The 13,544-nt window shown below is 44.4% G+C and overlaps 1 protein-coding gene across 2 annotated transcripts in view; it reads left to right on the top strand.

The window, feature by feature from the left end:
* Positions 1 to 13,544, top strand: part of SPINT1 (serine peptidase inhibitor, Kunitz type 1) — an 88,204-nt gene that overhangs the window by 48,039 nt on the left and 26,621 nt on the right. For both annotated transcript variants that reach the window (XM_068253380.1, XM_068253379.1), the window contains exons 2-3: positions 1,052 to 1,206; positions 13,013 to 13,157. In XM_068253380.1, the coding sequence (XP_068109481.1) occupies positions 1,052 to 1,206; positions 13,013 to 13,157 (300 nt within the window). The remainder of the gene's footprint in view (positions 1 to 1,051; positions 1,207 to 13,012; positions 13,158 to 13,544) is intronic.

Raw genomic sequence — 13,544 nt, 5'->3', positions numbered from 1 at the left:
AGAACATGTGCGCTGAAACTGGAACAAAAGCAGAAGCTATAGGTCCCCATAGAAATGTATTAGGCCCCGTTCACATTGCACGCGTTTCCAGCCGCGTTTTGGAAACTCGTGCGGGAGGCTGACACGCATGACATCAGACAGTGCATAGAGTGCACTGTCTGATGTTCACACTGCATGCGTTCCGGACCTGTGCGGTCCGGGAACGCATGCTGCACGCACTTTTTGCAGAAAACGCGCGGCTGTCCCATCACTTTTCAGTGATGGGATCAGCCACGCAACGCATACAAACGCGGATGGCGTGCGTTCGCATGCGTGGCCATCCGCATTTGTGATGTGAACGGCCCCTTAATTTGTGACCCGTCTGCATAGTTGCCTGTAGCAGTGTGTTATCCTACAATGCAAAGGTTTGTGCGGTCCTATAAATCAGAATTGTAAACTCAGTGCAGTGCGTTGTGCATATGCTCTGTGCAGAGGTTTTACAATGCGATGTGCAAGGTGTGAATGGATAACTACTATTCAGACACACATTTCTATTTGAACACCAGGTAATCCAGGTGGTGAAGGGAGGATACCAAATATACACAATAAATTACATTTTTTATTTTGTAGATTATTAGTTCCATAGTAAAACCATAGGAGGAGCTGACTGTCTTTATGTGGCTCCAGGCGTTCTTATGAAAGTCCAGTGTGAAATATGCTTAAGTCATTGGCAGCAGGCTTGAGTAAAGATATCTGGCAGATTACGTCAGGATTGCTTTGAAATGGCTGTTTATTCTGCACATAGAATAAGGTAAATAAGCCAAAATTGCCTGCAGCCTATAGAACTGGAATGAAGAGATTGCAGTTTACTCAACAAATTAAATACTACACACTCACACTCTGTGTGCTATATTGTGAACTGGACCGAAAACCGTGTTTTTGCTAAGGATTTTGTCTGTTCTGATATGTTTATGCAGTTGGCCCTTGGAATGTGACTAGGCAGCTCAATTCTTCTACTAGTAATCACACAGCACGCTCTAAATCTGTTGTTGTATTCTTGTTTTTCCTTCAGGGGAAAATGAACCACCTGTAGCAAAAGTTAGCAGAGATGTGAAAACTCAACCCAACAAGGATGTGACTCTGAGTGGCATAGAAAGCTGGGACAAAGAAGGGATCTCAAGCTATGAATGGCACCTGCTTGATGGGGACACTTCTGTCGTTATGGAGGTAAAGTCATGAGGGTTTATAAAGTACATCTGTCAAAACAATGGGAGCCAATGGGGGGGGGGGGGGGGGGAAGGAGGGATCTGTTGCCACCTTATGATGTCCAAATGCATACGAGTTGCATATGAGTTGTGCTCTTTAAAGGGGAACTGAAGAGAGAGGTATATGGAGGCTGTCATGTTTATTTCCTTTTAATCAATACCAGTTGCCTGGCAGCCCTGCTGGTCTATTTCTCTGCAGTAGTATCTGATTAAAACCAGAAACAAGCATGCAGCTAGTCTTGTCAGATCAGACTTATAAGTCTGAACCACTGAAACACCTGATCTGCTGCATGCTTGTTCAGGGGTTATGGCTAATAGTATTAGAGGCAGAGGATCAGCAGGGCTGCCAGGCAACTGGTATTGCTTAAAAAGGAAATAAACATGACAGCCTCCATATACCTCTCTTCAGTTCCCCTTTAAGCAAAATAAAAAAATGAGTTTCACTTACCTGGGGCTCCTAGCAGCCCCATGCAGCCATCCTGTGCCCTCGTAGTCACTCACTGCTGCTCCAGTTCCCCGCTGGCAGCTTGCCGACCTCGGAGGTCTGCGGACTGCATTGCGTACATTTTTACGCATTCTAGCTAGTGCAGGAACATTAACGCATACATTTTTACGCATTACTGGTTTAATGCGTAAAAATTTGCGCATTGAACATGTAACGCGTAAAAACGTATGTGTTAATGTTCCTGCATTAGCGGGAATGCGTAAAAATGTACGCAATGCAGTCCACCGACCTCCAAGGTCGGCAAGCTGCCAGCGGGGGACTGGAGCAGCAGTGAGTGACTACGAGGGCACAGGATGGCTGCATAGGGCTGGTAGAAGCACCAGGAAAGTGAAACTCATTTTTTTATTTTGCTTGGACCTTCCCTTTAAGTTCTATACACTGGGTGATGGTGAATAAACTACATTCATATGTGTACTATACTATAATGTATAAATCGTACTAATTTTCATTTTTTCCCCTTGACACGTGGCTAATACGGTACAAAATTCTGCTACAGTAAGATCCCTTTATAGTAAAATCCAAGGGACCAGGAGAAGTTTAATATATCAGAATTGGTCATAAAGTGTATATTTATACAGATACATTTGCTGGGACCCGAGGAGGGAGTTTACTATAGCCAGAGGTTTACTATATCAAGAGTTTACTATAACGAGATTCTACCATACAAACCAAACGTCTGCCTGGGCAGATAGGGCAGAAAGCGGAACTGGATAAGTGATCCGTCACTATCTTGGGTCATATTAGAAGTTGTGAAATTGGTTCTGTGGTGGATCGAACAGAAACCCTTTATTGTTAGACTAAGCTGTGCAGTACTGACCCTTGACCATAAAATCATATAGTAAAATTACATATATATATGAACTTGCATACAATTTTCCTTGCTAGATAAAAAGAATTACTGAAACAGTTTAGCCAGAGTGATGGCTTGCATGGTGGGAGACTAGGTAATGAGATGAGTAATAAACTGTATAGGGAATTTTTTCTTCCCTTCCATTCTCTCAAGAAGTGGTTGGTATACACAAAATACCACAATATACAAAACCTAAAGGGCACTAGAAAGTGCCGCAAGTTGTCCTTTCATTCCTTCTTTCATTCTATGGAAGGAGAGAATATTTTGCGCTTGGATTCATATGGGAGGCCTAGCAAGGGTGTGAAATAAGCAATGCTTACAGGCCAAATAGGGATGTAGCAGAGTTCAGGATCAGCGTTGCCCATGTGTCCCAGAACTAGAGATGCATCTAATGAGGTTTATTAGGTGATAATTTGGCAGGGTCTTAAGCCTCTAAGCATGTTGCCTGAGAGGGAAGAGGACTCGATCCCTCTGGATACAGTTGGTCACAGACGCCATACAGATGCATTGCTATGTTCTGTTTCTATGCAGAGGGGTGGGTTTCTGATGTAGTGGTGTACATCAGATTGGGTGGGGTGAGAGGGAGAACACTCTTGACATTGTAGATCACTGTCCGAGGCATCAAGTGTGTGTGGGGGAGCTTTAAACATGCTAGATTCTTGGCAGAGGCAACCCCGATTGGCCACCTCGTCTGTACTATCTAGCATGTATACAAGGCTTTAAAGGATACCCAAACTGACATGTGACATGAGATGGACATGTGTACAGTGGAGGAAATAATTTGACCCCTCACTGATTTTGTAAGTTTGTCCAATGACAAAGAAATGAAAAGTCTCAGAACAGTATCATTTCAATGGTAGGTTTATTTTAACAGTGGCAGATAGCAAATCAAAAGGAAAATCGAAAAAATAACCTTAAATAAAAGATAGCAACTGATTTGCATTTAATTGAGTGAAATAAGTTTTTTAACCCCTACCAACCATTAAGAGTTCTGGCTCCCACAGAGTGGTTAGACACTTCTACTCAATTAGTCACCCTCATTAAGGACACCTGTCTTAACTAGTCACCTGTATAAAAGACACCTGTCCACAGAATCAATCAATCAATCAAGCAGACTCCAAACTCTCCAACATGGGAAAGACCAAATAGCTGTCCAAGGATGTCAGAGACAAAATTGTAGACCTGCACAAGGCTGGAATGGGCTACAAAACCATTAGCAAGAAGCTGGGAGAGAAGGTGACAACTCTTGGTGCGATTGTTCAAAAATGGAAGGAGCACAAAATGACCATCAATCGACCTCGCTCTGGGGCTCCATGCAAGATCTCACCTCGTGGGGTGTCAATGGTTTTGAGAAAGGTGAAAAAGCATCCTAGAACTACACGGGAGGAGTTAGTGAATGACCTCTAATTAGCATGGACCACAGTCACCAAGAAAACCATTGGAAACACATTACACCGCAGTGGATTAAAATCCTGCAGGGCTCGCAAGGTCCCCCTGCTCAAGAAGGCACATGTGCAGGCCCGTCTGAAGTTTGCCAATGAACACCTGAATGATTCTGTGAGTGACTGGGAGAAAGTGCTGTGGTCTAATGAGACCAAAATAGAGCTCTTTGGCATTAACTCAACTCGCTGTGTTTGGAGGAAGAAAAATGCTGCCTATGACCCCCAAAACATCGTCCCCACCGTCAAGCATGGGGGTGGAGACATTTTGCTTTGGGGGTGTTTTTCTGCTAAGGGCACAGGGCAACTTAATCGCATTAACGGGAAAATGGACGGAGCCATGTATCGTGAAATCCTGAACGACAACCTCCTTCCCTCTGCCAGGAAACTGAAAATGGGTCGTGGATGGGTGTTCCAGCCCGACAATGACCCAAAACATACAGCAAAGGCAACAAAGGAGTGGCTCAAGAAGAAGCACATTAAGGTCATGGAGTGGCCTAGTCAGTCTCCGGACCTTAATCCAATAGAAAACCTATGGAGGAAGCTCAAGCTCAGAGTTGCACAGAGACAGCCTCGAAACCTTAGGGATTTAGAGATGATCTGCAAAGAGGAGTGGACCAACATTCCTCCTAAAATGTGTGCAAACTTGGTCATCAATTACAAGAAACATTTGACCTCTGTGCTTGCAAACAAGGGTTTTTCCACTAAGTATTAAGTCTTTTATTGTTAGAGGGTTCAAAAACTTATCTCACTCAATGAAATGCAAATTAGTTGCTATCTTTTATTTAAGGTTATTTTTTTGATTTTCCTTTTGATGTGCTATCTGCCACTGTTAAAATAAACCTACCATTGAAATGATACTGTTCTGAGACTGTTCATTTCTTTGTCATTGGACAAACTTACAAAATCAGTGAGGGGTCAAATAATTATTTCCTCCATTGTATATACAGTGCCTCTGCACACACGGAAAACAGACGTCTGCACACACGGAAAATGTTGCCTGCAGACATTGGTCCTCAATCCTTTGGGCACCAGTTTGGGCCTAGTACTGTATGGATGATGCGGGCTATGGGCAAGGGAGGAGTGATGACTGTGGTGCGTCATGGAGTAGCTGCCAGTGGGAGGGGTAAGCAGGGGAACAATGTGCATGGCTGAGATGATCTGGAACGCTCAAGGAGGCTGTATGGCCCCAACTGATTGAACCATCTAGTGTGTGGACGAGGCTTGATCTGCTGTTGCCGTTTTTTGCTTTTACTCATGACCTAATCGTAACTTTTCTGATGGTGGCTCCTATCCCCTGCAATATGACTCACAAACCGGGCCGAGTTGCGCTTCGCAGCGCATGCACAGCCTGTTTGCGCATGCTCCCCCGACATGCTCCCGTGGGTGGGAGTGTTTTGGGATTGCACAGTACTACTACTTAGGCACAGAAGGCTCCCAGCGATGGGAGCGCACATGGTAGCCGTCAGAGAAGACGAGGGACTGAGCTGCCTCAAGGGGACATAAGGAAGCTCCAGGTAAGTATAGAACCTGAGAGGTCTTTCATCTCAGGTTCACTTTAACTTCTTAAAGGACTTACGAGGCCAAAATGTCTAAAAAAGCAAAGTACCTGTAAGCTGTTTAAATGCACAGAGGACGCCGTCCGCGCCCTCCGTGCAGTTCCGCCGGGTCCCCTTCCTGAGATCGCCGTCCGCGCGGAACTGCACGGAGGGCGCGGACGGCGTCCTCCGTGCATTTAAACAGCTTACAGGTACTTTGCTTTTTTTTAGACATTTTGGCCTCGTAAGTCCTTTAACGACCGCGTCACACCGATGGGCGTGAATGTGGTGGCAGCCCCAGGACCACCTAACGCCAATTGATGTTAATTCCTAGGGTGGGGATTTGGAGATTACACCCGCATCTCCGCTTGTATCAGTCTCCCAGTGGCAATCACCGGTTGGAGACTGTTAGACGGCGAAACCGGCATCTAATAACACTGTACAGCTCTGCGATCTAAGGCAGCGCTGTACTGGGGGACAGCCATGTGACACGGCTTTCCCCCTGGGAGGCAGGAGAGCAATCGACTCTTGTAGGCTGAAGCCTATGACAGGCGATCGCGCTGATTGGCTGGCAGGGAAAGGGAGGGGCTGATAGAAAAAAAGAAAAACAAATTGTAATATTTACTGTAAAAAAAAAAAAACAACCTCCTGGGAGCGATCAAAGCCCACCAACAGAAAGCTCTGTTGCTGGGCAGAAAAGGAGGGGGAATCACTTGTGTGCGGAGTTGTGCGGCCCTGCAGCGAGCCCTTAAAGCCGCAGTGGCCTTAATTGTGAAAAATAGCCTGGTTAGGTGTAAAGTGTAGGCTAGTGGCTATACACAATTAATTGACTGTCATGTCCTTGTCAGTTTGGCAGAAGTTGGAATCTTCCCTCTGTAGCCGTCGGGTTATGACGAGAACGCACGTGATGTAACTCGTCAGCAACCTTACGAAACTGAAATACTCGTTTGGGGAGAGCTGGATTTGAACCTATGTGTTGATTAGCATGCTATGTATAGTAAATAAGATCATGCGGAGTGTAATTTAGGATGAACAACATGGGAGGGAAAGTTACAGAATAGCGTTCTTTAATAACTATCTAATTATACATTAGATTGTTTACCAATAAGGAGAAGCTATTGCTAGACCAAACTAAAAAAAAATTGTCTGCTTTCCTGTCTGTGCTACATCTGCCACCTTGCTGTCATCTGTTTTAGCTGTGTATATTCCAGTATTATCCCTTTTTTACTTCCTGTAGTTTCTGCAGTGTTGCCCAGAGATTTACAACAATCCTCCAAGTTGGACTTAGTAGCTCATATACCCGTTAAAGGACACCTGAGCTAAAAGGGATATGGAGGCTTCCATGTTTATCCTTATAAGCAATACCAGTTGCCTGGCCGCCCTGCTGATCCTCTACTTCTCAGGCTACTTTAATACTACACGCGATGTCCTGCATCGTGGAACTCTCCCCCGCCACATCTTGTCGCAAGTGCAATGTAAGTCTGTGGAGATTTGCACACTACATTGGTGTGATGGATGTAGCGAAATCGCAGCAAACTCTGCATCATTACTGCATGATAAGTGTCCACAGCACGGATTAAGCAGCGGAAGTGTAAACGATCAATCGTGGTGGTGGCTCGGTGTAAATGCGCAGAGCGACTGGTATACCAGTGACTTACTTCCTGCTGGCCAGGAAGTATGTCACTGAGCGGGGGCAAATATACATATTACAGGGCACTCTGCCGCAGGCATATATGGACGATGACATGGTGCGGTGCAACCGTCCTGCTCTGGGCTCTCCTGTTGCAGGACAATTGCACCGCTTCATAATATAGGAAGCTGCCCGGAAACTTTTAGCCATAGATCCTGATCAAGCATTGCAGGTCAGAGGTTTCTGACTGAAGTCTGACTTAATCTAGTCGGACTTCACTGTGTGATCCAGATAATACTGCAGCCAAAGAAATTGATAGGACTGCCAGGAAACTGGTATGATTTAAAACAAATATGGCAGCCTCCATATCCCTCTCAGTTACGGTGTCCTTTATACTAGTAATGTAGGGTTTTCTTTAACTTGCACAAGTGAGTTAATTACTACTGCAGGCTTAATAAATAGCAAGGATGATTGTCAGTGATTGGAGCTGAAATACTGCTCTTTTATTGTAGTGAATGGCCTGCATAACTTCTTGCTCTGGCTACACATACAGTGGAGGAAATAATTATTTGACCCCTCACTGATTTTGTAAGTTTGTCCAATGACAAAGAAATGAAGTCTCAGAACAGTATCATTTCAATGGTAGGTTTATTTTAACAGTGGCAGATAGCACATCAAAAGGAAAATCGAAAAAATAACCTTAAAGGGAAGGTTCAAGCAAAATCAAAAAATGAGTTTCACTTACCTGGGGCTTCTGCCAGCCCCATGCAGCCATCCTGTGCCCTCCTAGTCACTCACTGCTGCTCCAGTCCCCCGCTGGCAGCTTGCCGACCTCGGAGGTCGGCGGGCCGCATTGCGTACATTTTTACGCATTCCAGCTAGTGCAGGAACATTAACACATACATTTTTCCGCATTTGTGGTTCAATGCGTAAAAATTTACGCATTGAACCAGTAATTCGTACAAATGTATGTGTTAATGTTCCTGCACTAGCGGGAATGCGTAAAAATGTATGCAATGCGGCCCGCTGACCTCCGAGGTCGGCAAGCTGCCAGCGGGGGACTGGAGCAGCAGTGAGTGACTATGAGGGCACAGGATGGCTGCATGGGGCTGGTAGAATCCCCAGGTTAGTGAAACTCATTTTTTGATTTTGCTTGAACCTTCCCTTTAAATTTTTCCCTTTAAATAAAAGATAGCAACTGATTTGCATTTCATTGAGTGAAATAAGTTTTTGAACCCTCTAACAATAAAAGACTTAATACTTAGTGGAAAAACCCTTGTTTGCAAGCACAGAGGTCAAACGTTTCTTGTAATTGATGACCAAGTTTGCACACATTTTAGGAGGAATGTTGGTCCACTCCTCTTTGCAGATCATCTCTAAATCCCTAAGGTTTCGAAGCTGTCTCTGTGCAACTCTGAGCTTGAGCTCCCTCCATAGGTTTTCTATTGGATAAAGGTCCGGAGATTGACTAGGCCACTCCATGACCTTAATGTGCTTCTTCTTGAGCCACTCCTTTGTTGCCTTTGTTGTATGTTTTGGGTCATTGTCGTGCTGGAACACCCATCCACGACCCATTTTCAGTTTCCTGGCAGAGGGAAGGAGGTTGTCGTTCAGGATTTCACGATACATGGCTCCGTCCATTTTCCCGTTAATGCGATTAAGTTGTCCTGTGCCCTTAGCAGAAAAACACCCCCAAAGCAAAATGTTTCCACCCCCATGCTTGACGGTGAGGACTGTGTTTTGGGGGTCATAGGCAGCATTTTTCTTCCTCCAAACACAGCGAGTTGAGTTAATGCCAAAGAGCTCTATTTTGGTCTCATCAGACCACAGCACCTTCTCCCAGTCATTCACAGAATCATTCAGGTGTTCATTGGCAAACTTCAGACGGGCCTGCACATGTGCCTTCTTGAGCAGGGGGACCTTGCGAGCCCTGCAGGATCTTAATCCATTGCGGTGTAATGTGTTTCCAATGGTTTTCTTGGTGACTGTGGTCCCTGCTAATTTGAGGTCATTCACTAACTCCTCCCGTGTAGTTCTAGGATGCTTTTTCACCTTTCTCAGAACCATTGACACCCCACGAGGTGAGATCTTGCGTGGAGCCCCAGAGCGAGGTCGATTGATGGTCATTTTGTGCTCCTTCCATTTTCGAACAATCGCACCAACAGTTGTCACCTTCTCTCCCAGCTTCTTGCTAATGGTTTTGTAGCCCATTCCAGCCTTGTGCAGGTCTACAATTTTTGTCTCTGACATCCTTGGACAGCTCTTTGGTCTTTCCCATGTTGGAGAGTTTGGAGTCTGCTTGATTGATTGATTCTGTGGACAGGTGTCTTTTATACAGGTGACTAGTTAAGACAGGTGTCCTTAATGAGGGTGACTAATTGAGTAGAAGTGTCTAACCACTCTGTGGGAGCCAGAACTCTTAATGGTTGGTAGGGGTTCAAAAACTTATTTCACTCAATGAAATGCAAATCAGTTGCTATCTTTTATTTAAGGTTATTTTTTCGATTTTCCTTTTGATGTGCTATCTGCCACTGTTAAAATAAACCTACCATTGAAATGATACTGTTCTGAGACTTAATTTCTTTGTCATTGGACAAACTTACAAAATCAGTGAGGGGTCAAATAATTATTTCCTCCACTGTAGGTGACCCATCATCTAGGGCAATAATCTGTATACTAGCCAGCTGAGATTATAAGCCTCTGGCAGGGTCCTCCCTTCCCTAGTGTATTCCATATGAGCGTGTGCTCCTTTCCTATGACCGCTGTTACATGTATTACTGGGCCTACCTAACCAGCCCAAAATCGCATTATCGTGTATTTTGTACCCTGTTTGCCTTGTATAACGTTGTCCTATGTTGTATAACCTTATTACGTCTGTCATCCTTTGTATCATTGTATGTATTTATTGTCCAGCGCTGTGTAATATGTTGGCGGTTCATAAATACAATAAAGTAATAAACAGATTTTGAGGCTATAGCATTACGTTTGAACCTGATATGGGAAGGCTATGGTTTCTGCCAGCTACCAGTAATTTTTTTTTTTTGTACAAAATGCCATCTGCCATGTTGTCATGCTTTTCTTTTGACTTACCGTAAGTGAGGCATTCATTTTACAATATTTTAACAGATTTAAAAACCCCATCAAATCTAATGAACACCTGTAAAATGGCTCCCTCAATTGATGTTCAGTAGTGATGTCATTAGAACATTGATGGGACAAGCCCATTCTTCAGCAGATTAAGTTGCCTAGTGGTTGAGTTACAGGAAGGGACATGATGTGGTGGCCATCTTGGAAGACTTTTTTTTTTTTTTTTTTTTTTTTTTTATTGGACAATGTTCAGCATTTTCACAGTGGCTTCCTGTAGATGGACAAGGAGGACCAGGGACCAATGATGGGCTTGTTTTTGTGAAGAGTATCTGTCATCACATTTTGCAATAACTGTGTAGGAGACTTTACATATTTAAATATGGGCCTATTCGTGCCTCAACAAAATTAACTACTTGTGTGGATCTCTTTAAAATATACATTGTTGGTGAGACGTGAAGACAGGTTTGAGAAACTCTGCATTTTGTTAATTCTTATTGTAGGCCTAGACCAATAGAACTTCCAGGCAAGTGATTTTCAAAGCACTCAATAATGTGGTCTTCCACATTCCTTCTTTCACCTAAGGAATATTGCAAGGATTAAACACCTAATTCCTTCAGAGGATCTTCCAACCCTAGTTCATGCCTTCGTCACATCAAGGTTAGACTACTGCAACGTCCTCTACACAGGCCTGCATAAGAAAGACTTACGCCGCCTGCAATTAGTACAGAATGCCGCCGCAAGGCTGTTAACGAGCCAACCCCGCCATTGCCACATAACACCAACCCTGAGCTCACTCCACTGGCTACCGATAAAATGGAGAATTCTGTTTAAGATTGGCTTACTGACATTCAAATCCTTGCACAATCTGGGCCCTGGATACCTGAAGGACTTGTTGCAACTACATCACACCCCCCACAATCTTAGATCAAAAGGACGTAACACCTTGGTCACCCCCAGAGTCCACCTCAAAACCTTTGGAGACAGAGCCTTTTGTCATGCTGCCCCTACACTTTGGAACTCCCTGCCACACCCAATCAGGACAGCCCCATCCCTGGAAACATTTAAGTCTAAACTGAAAACCTACCTTTTCAGTCTGGCATTCATGAACATCTGACTATCTTCTCTGTAACACAACCCAGCCTGAAACCCTGAATTAATCTGAAACACAGCTATGCGCTTTGAGTCCTATGGGAGAAAAGCGCTTTACAAATGTTATGGTATTGTATTGTATTCTGCTTAATTTAGAGTCCCTTATGTACTGATTGATGGTGGCATAATCCTCTGAAATACAGACCTCCAGTGCACTCTAGTGGCTGATCTTAACACCCTAGAGACATTCCAACAGGACAAGATGAGCTGGCTATAGCCTTTCCCTCTTTCAGCAACTCACAACATGGTTGAGCAGCTTTCAGCAGGTCACAGCTGTTAATAAGTGCAAACCATGTTGACATCTTTGTTTTAGGTTTACGAAATAACAAGACTTGTGTGATGTATATGATGAACACACAGCTTGAAGGCTCTTTCACACCAGAGCCCGTTTTCTGCGGTTTAACGAAAAGTCGAAACTTTGCGTTAACTAAGGTAAAATGAATCCATAGACTTTCATTTTACCTTTCACATCCGACACTGCGTTTTGGTGCGTTGCGGTTCAACGCACCCGGGAGCTTTTAATCGTTGGGAGCCGGCGTTTCCTGTCGAGTGAATTACTACCGCCGCTGATTGCGTTGCACCGCTACATCCCGACGACACGCCGCAGGGCATATAACGCGTGCAGGAGAACTGCTCCTGCACACGTTCTAGATGTGAAAGAGCTCTTAGTTATCTATAGTGACAGGTATATAAAGTATATGTTTAGTATGAATACACTCACTATTTGGTGCCTTTACTTCTTTTAAAGTAGTTTACATGTTGTTTTAATCCTTTTACCGTGTATATAGCGTATCAGACTTCCAAATTTCAGATTTTGAGTCTTAATATTAAAAAACCCATCAGCTCCGTTATCTCTTAAAGGGATACTGTAGGGGGTCGGGGGAAAATGAGTGTAAGTTACCTGGGGCTTCTAATGTTCCCCCACAGACATCCTGTGCCCGCGCAGCCACTCCCCAATGCTCCGGCCCCGCATCTGGTTCACTTCTGGAATTTCAAACTTTAAAGTCTGAAAACCTTTAATCATATATTACTATATACCCATTCTATATGGATGTTGAGTTCCTCTTAAAGGGAATCTTAACTGAGAGGGCTATGGATGTTTCCTTTTAAACAGTAACAGTTGCTTGGCAGTCCTGCTGATCTTTGGCTGCAGTGGTGGCTGAATCACACCTGAAACAAGCATGCAGCTAATCCAGTCTGACTTCAGCCAGAGCACCTGATCTGCATGCTTGTTGAGGGGCTGTGGCTAAAAGCATTAGAGACACAGGTTTAGCAGGAGAGTCAGGCAACTGGTAGTATTTTAAAAGGAAAAATCCATATCCTTCTCAGTTTAGGTTCCCTTTAAGCAGAAGTTATTTCCCCAGCACAGTGCCATTACCCACTGATTTGCATTTGGCATGAAGCAATCACAGAGAAAAGTTGAGAAGTGTCAGGTATGCATGGCTGCACTGGGCATGTTCCTGCCTCACTTCTCTTGTATGCTGCCCAGAATGTGCTAATGGAATAATGCTTGCACTTGCTTGCTTCCCCCCCTTATTTTTTTTATGTATTTTTTGTTTTTGTTTTTCAGCCAGTTGAAGATCAGCCAGCCTTTCTCCATGTTTCAAATCTCCTTCATGGACAATACATCTTCCAGTTGGTGGTGACTGACACAGTAGAACAACAGAGCTCAGCCACTGTTACCATCACTGTGCTTACAAAGGAGCAGACCGAGGGTAAGTATTTCCATTCCTTTACTGTTCCCTTAGGCCGGTTTCACACTGCCGACCTGCGGTAGCAGTGTAGCGCGATCAGGTGATCGCACTGCAACGCCAAAAATGGCCTATGGAGATTACTGCGGCAGTGCACGGTAATCTCCATTTTGGCTGCCACAAGCAGAGCAGGAAATTAGACTCTCCAGCGCTTACTTCCTGTGGCCGAAGTTAAAATTGCATGGAAGTGTATTGTCAAAATACATTTTCACGCATACGCGACGCATATACGTGCGATCCGTTTTAAATATGTGCGGCGCCACAGACTTGCATTACTTCCTGTCACCACACGTCACTGCGCAAGTTACCCACCAAGACGCTGTTGCGTTAGTGTCGGCCGTGTGGTGAAAT

This window comes from Hyperolius riggenbachi, chromosome 9 (assembly GCF_040937935.1).
Source record: "Hyperolius riggenbachi isolate aHypRig1 chromosome 9, aHypRig1.pri, whole genome shotgun sequence".
Taxonomy (NCBI): Eukaryota; Metazoa; Chordata; class Amphibia; order Anura; family Hyperoliidae; genus Hyperolius; species Hyperolius riggenbachi.
Note: the sequence above shows the minus strand (reverse complement) of the source record. Positions and strands in the feature narration are given on the sequence as shown.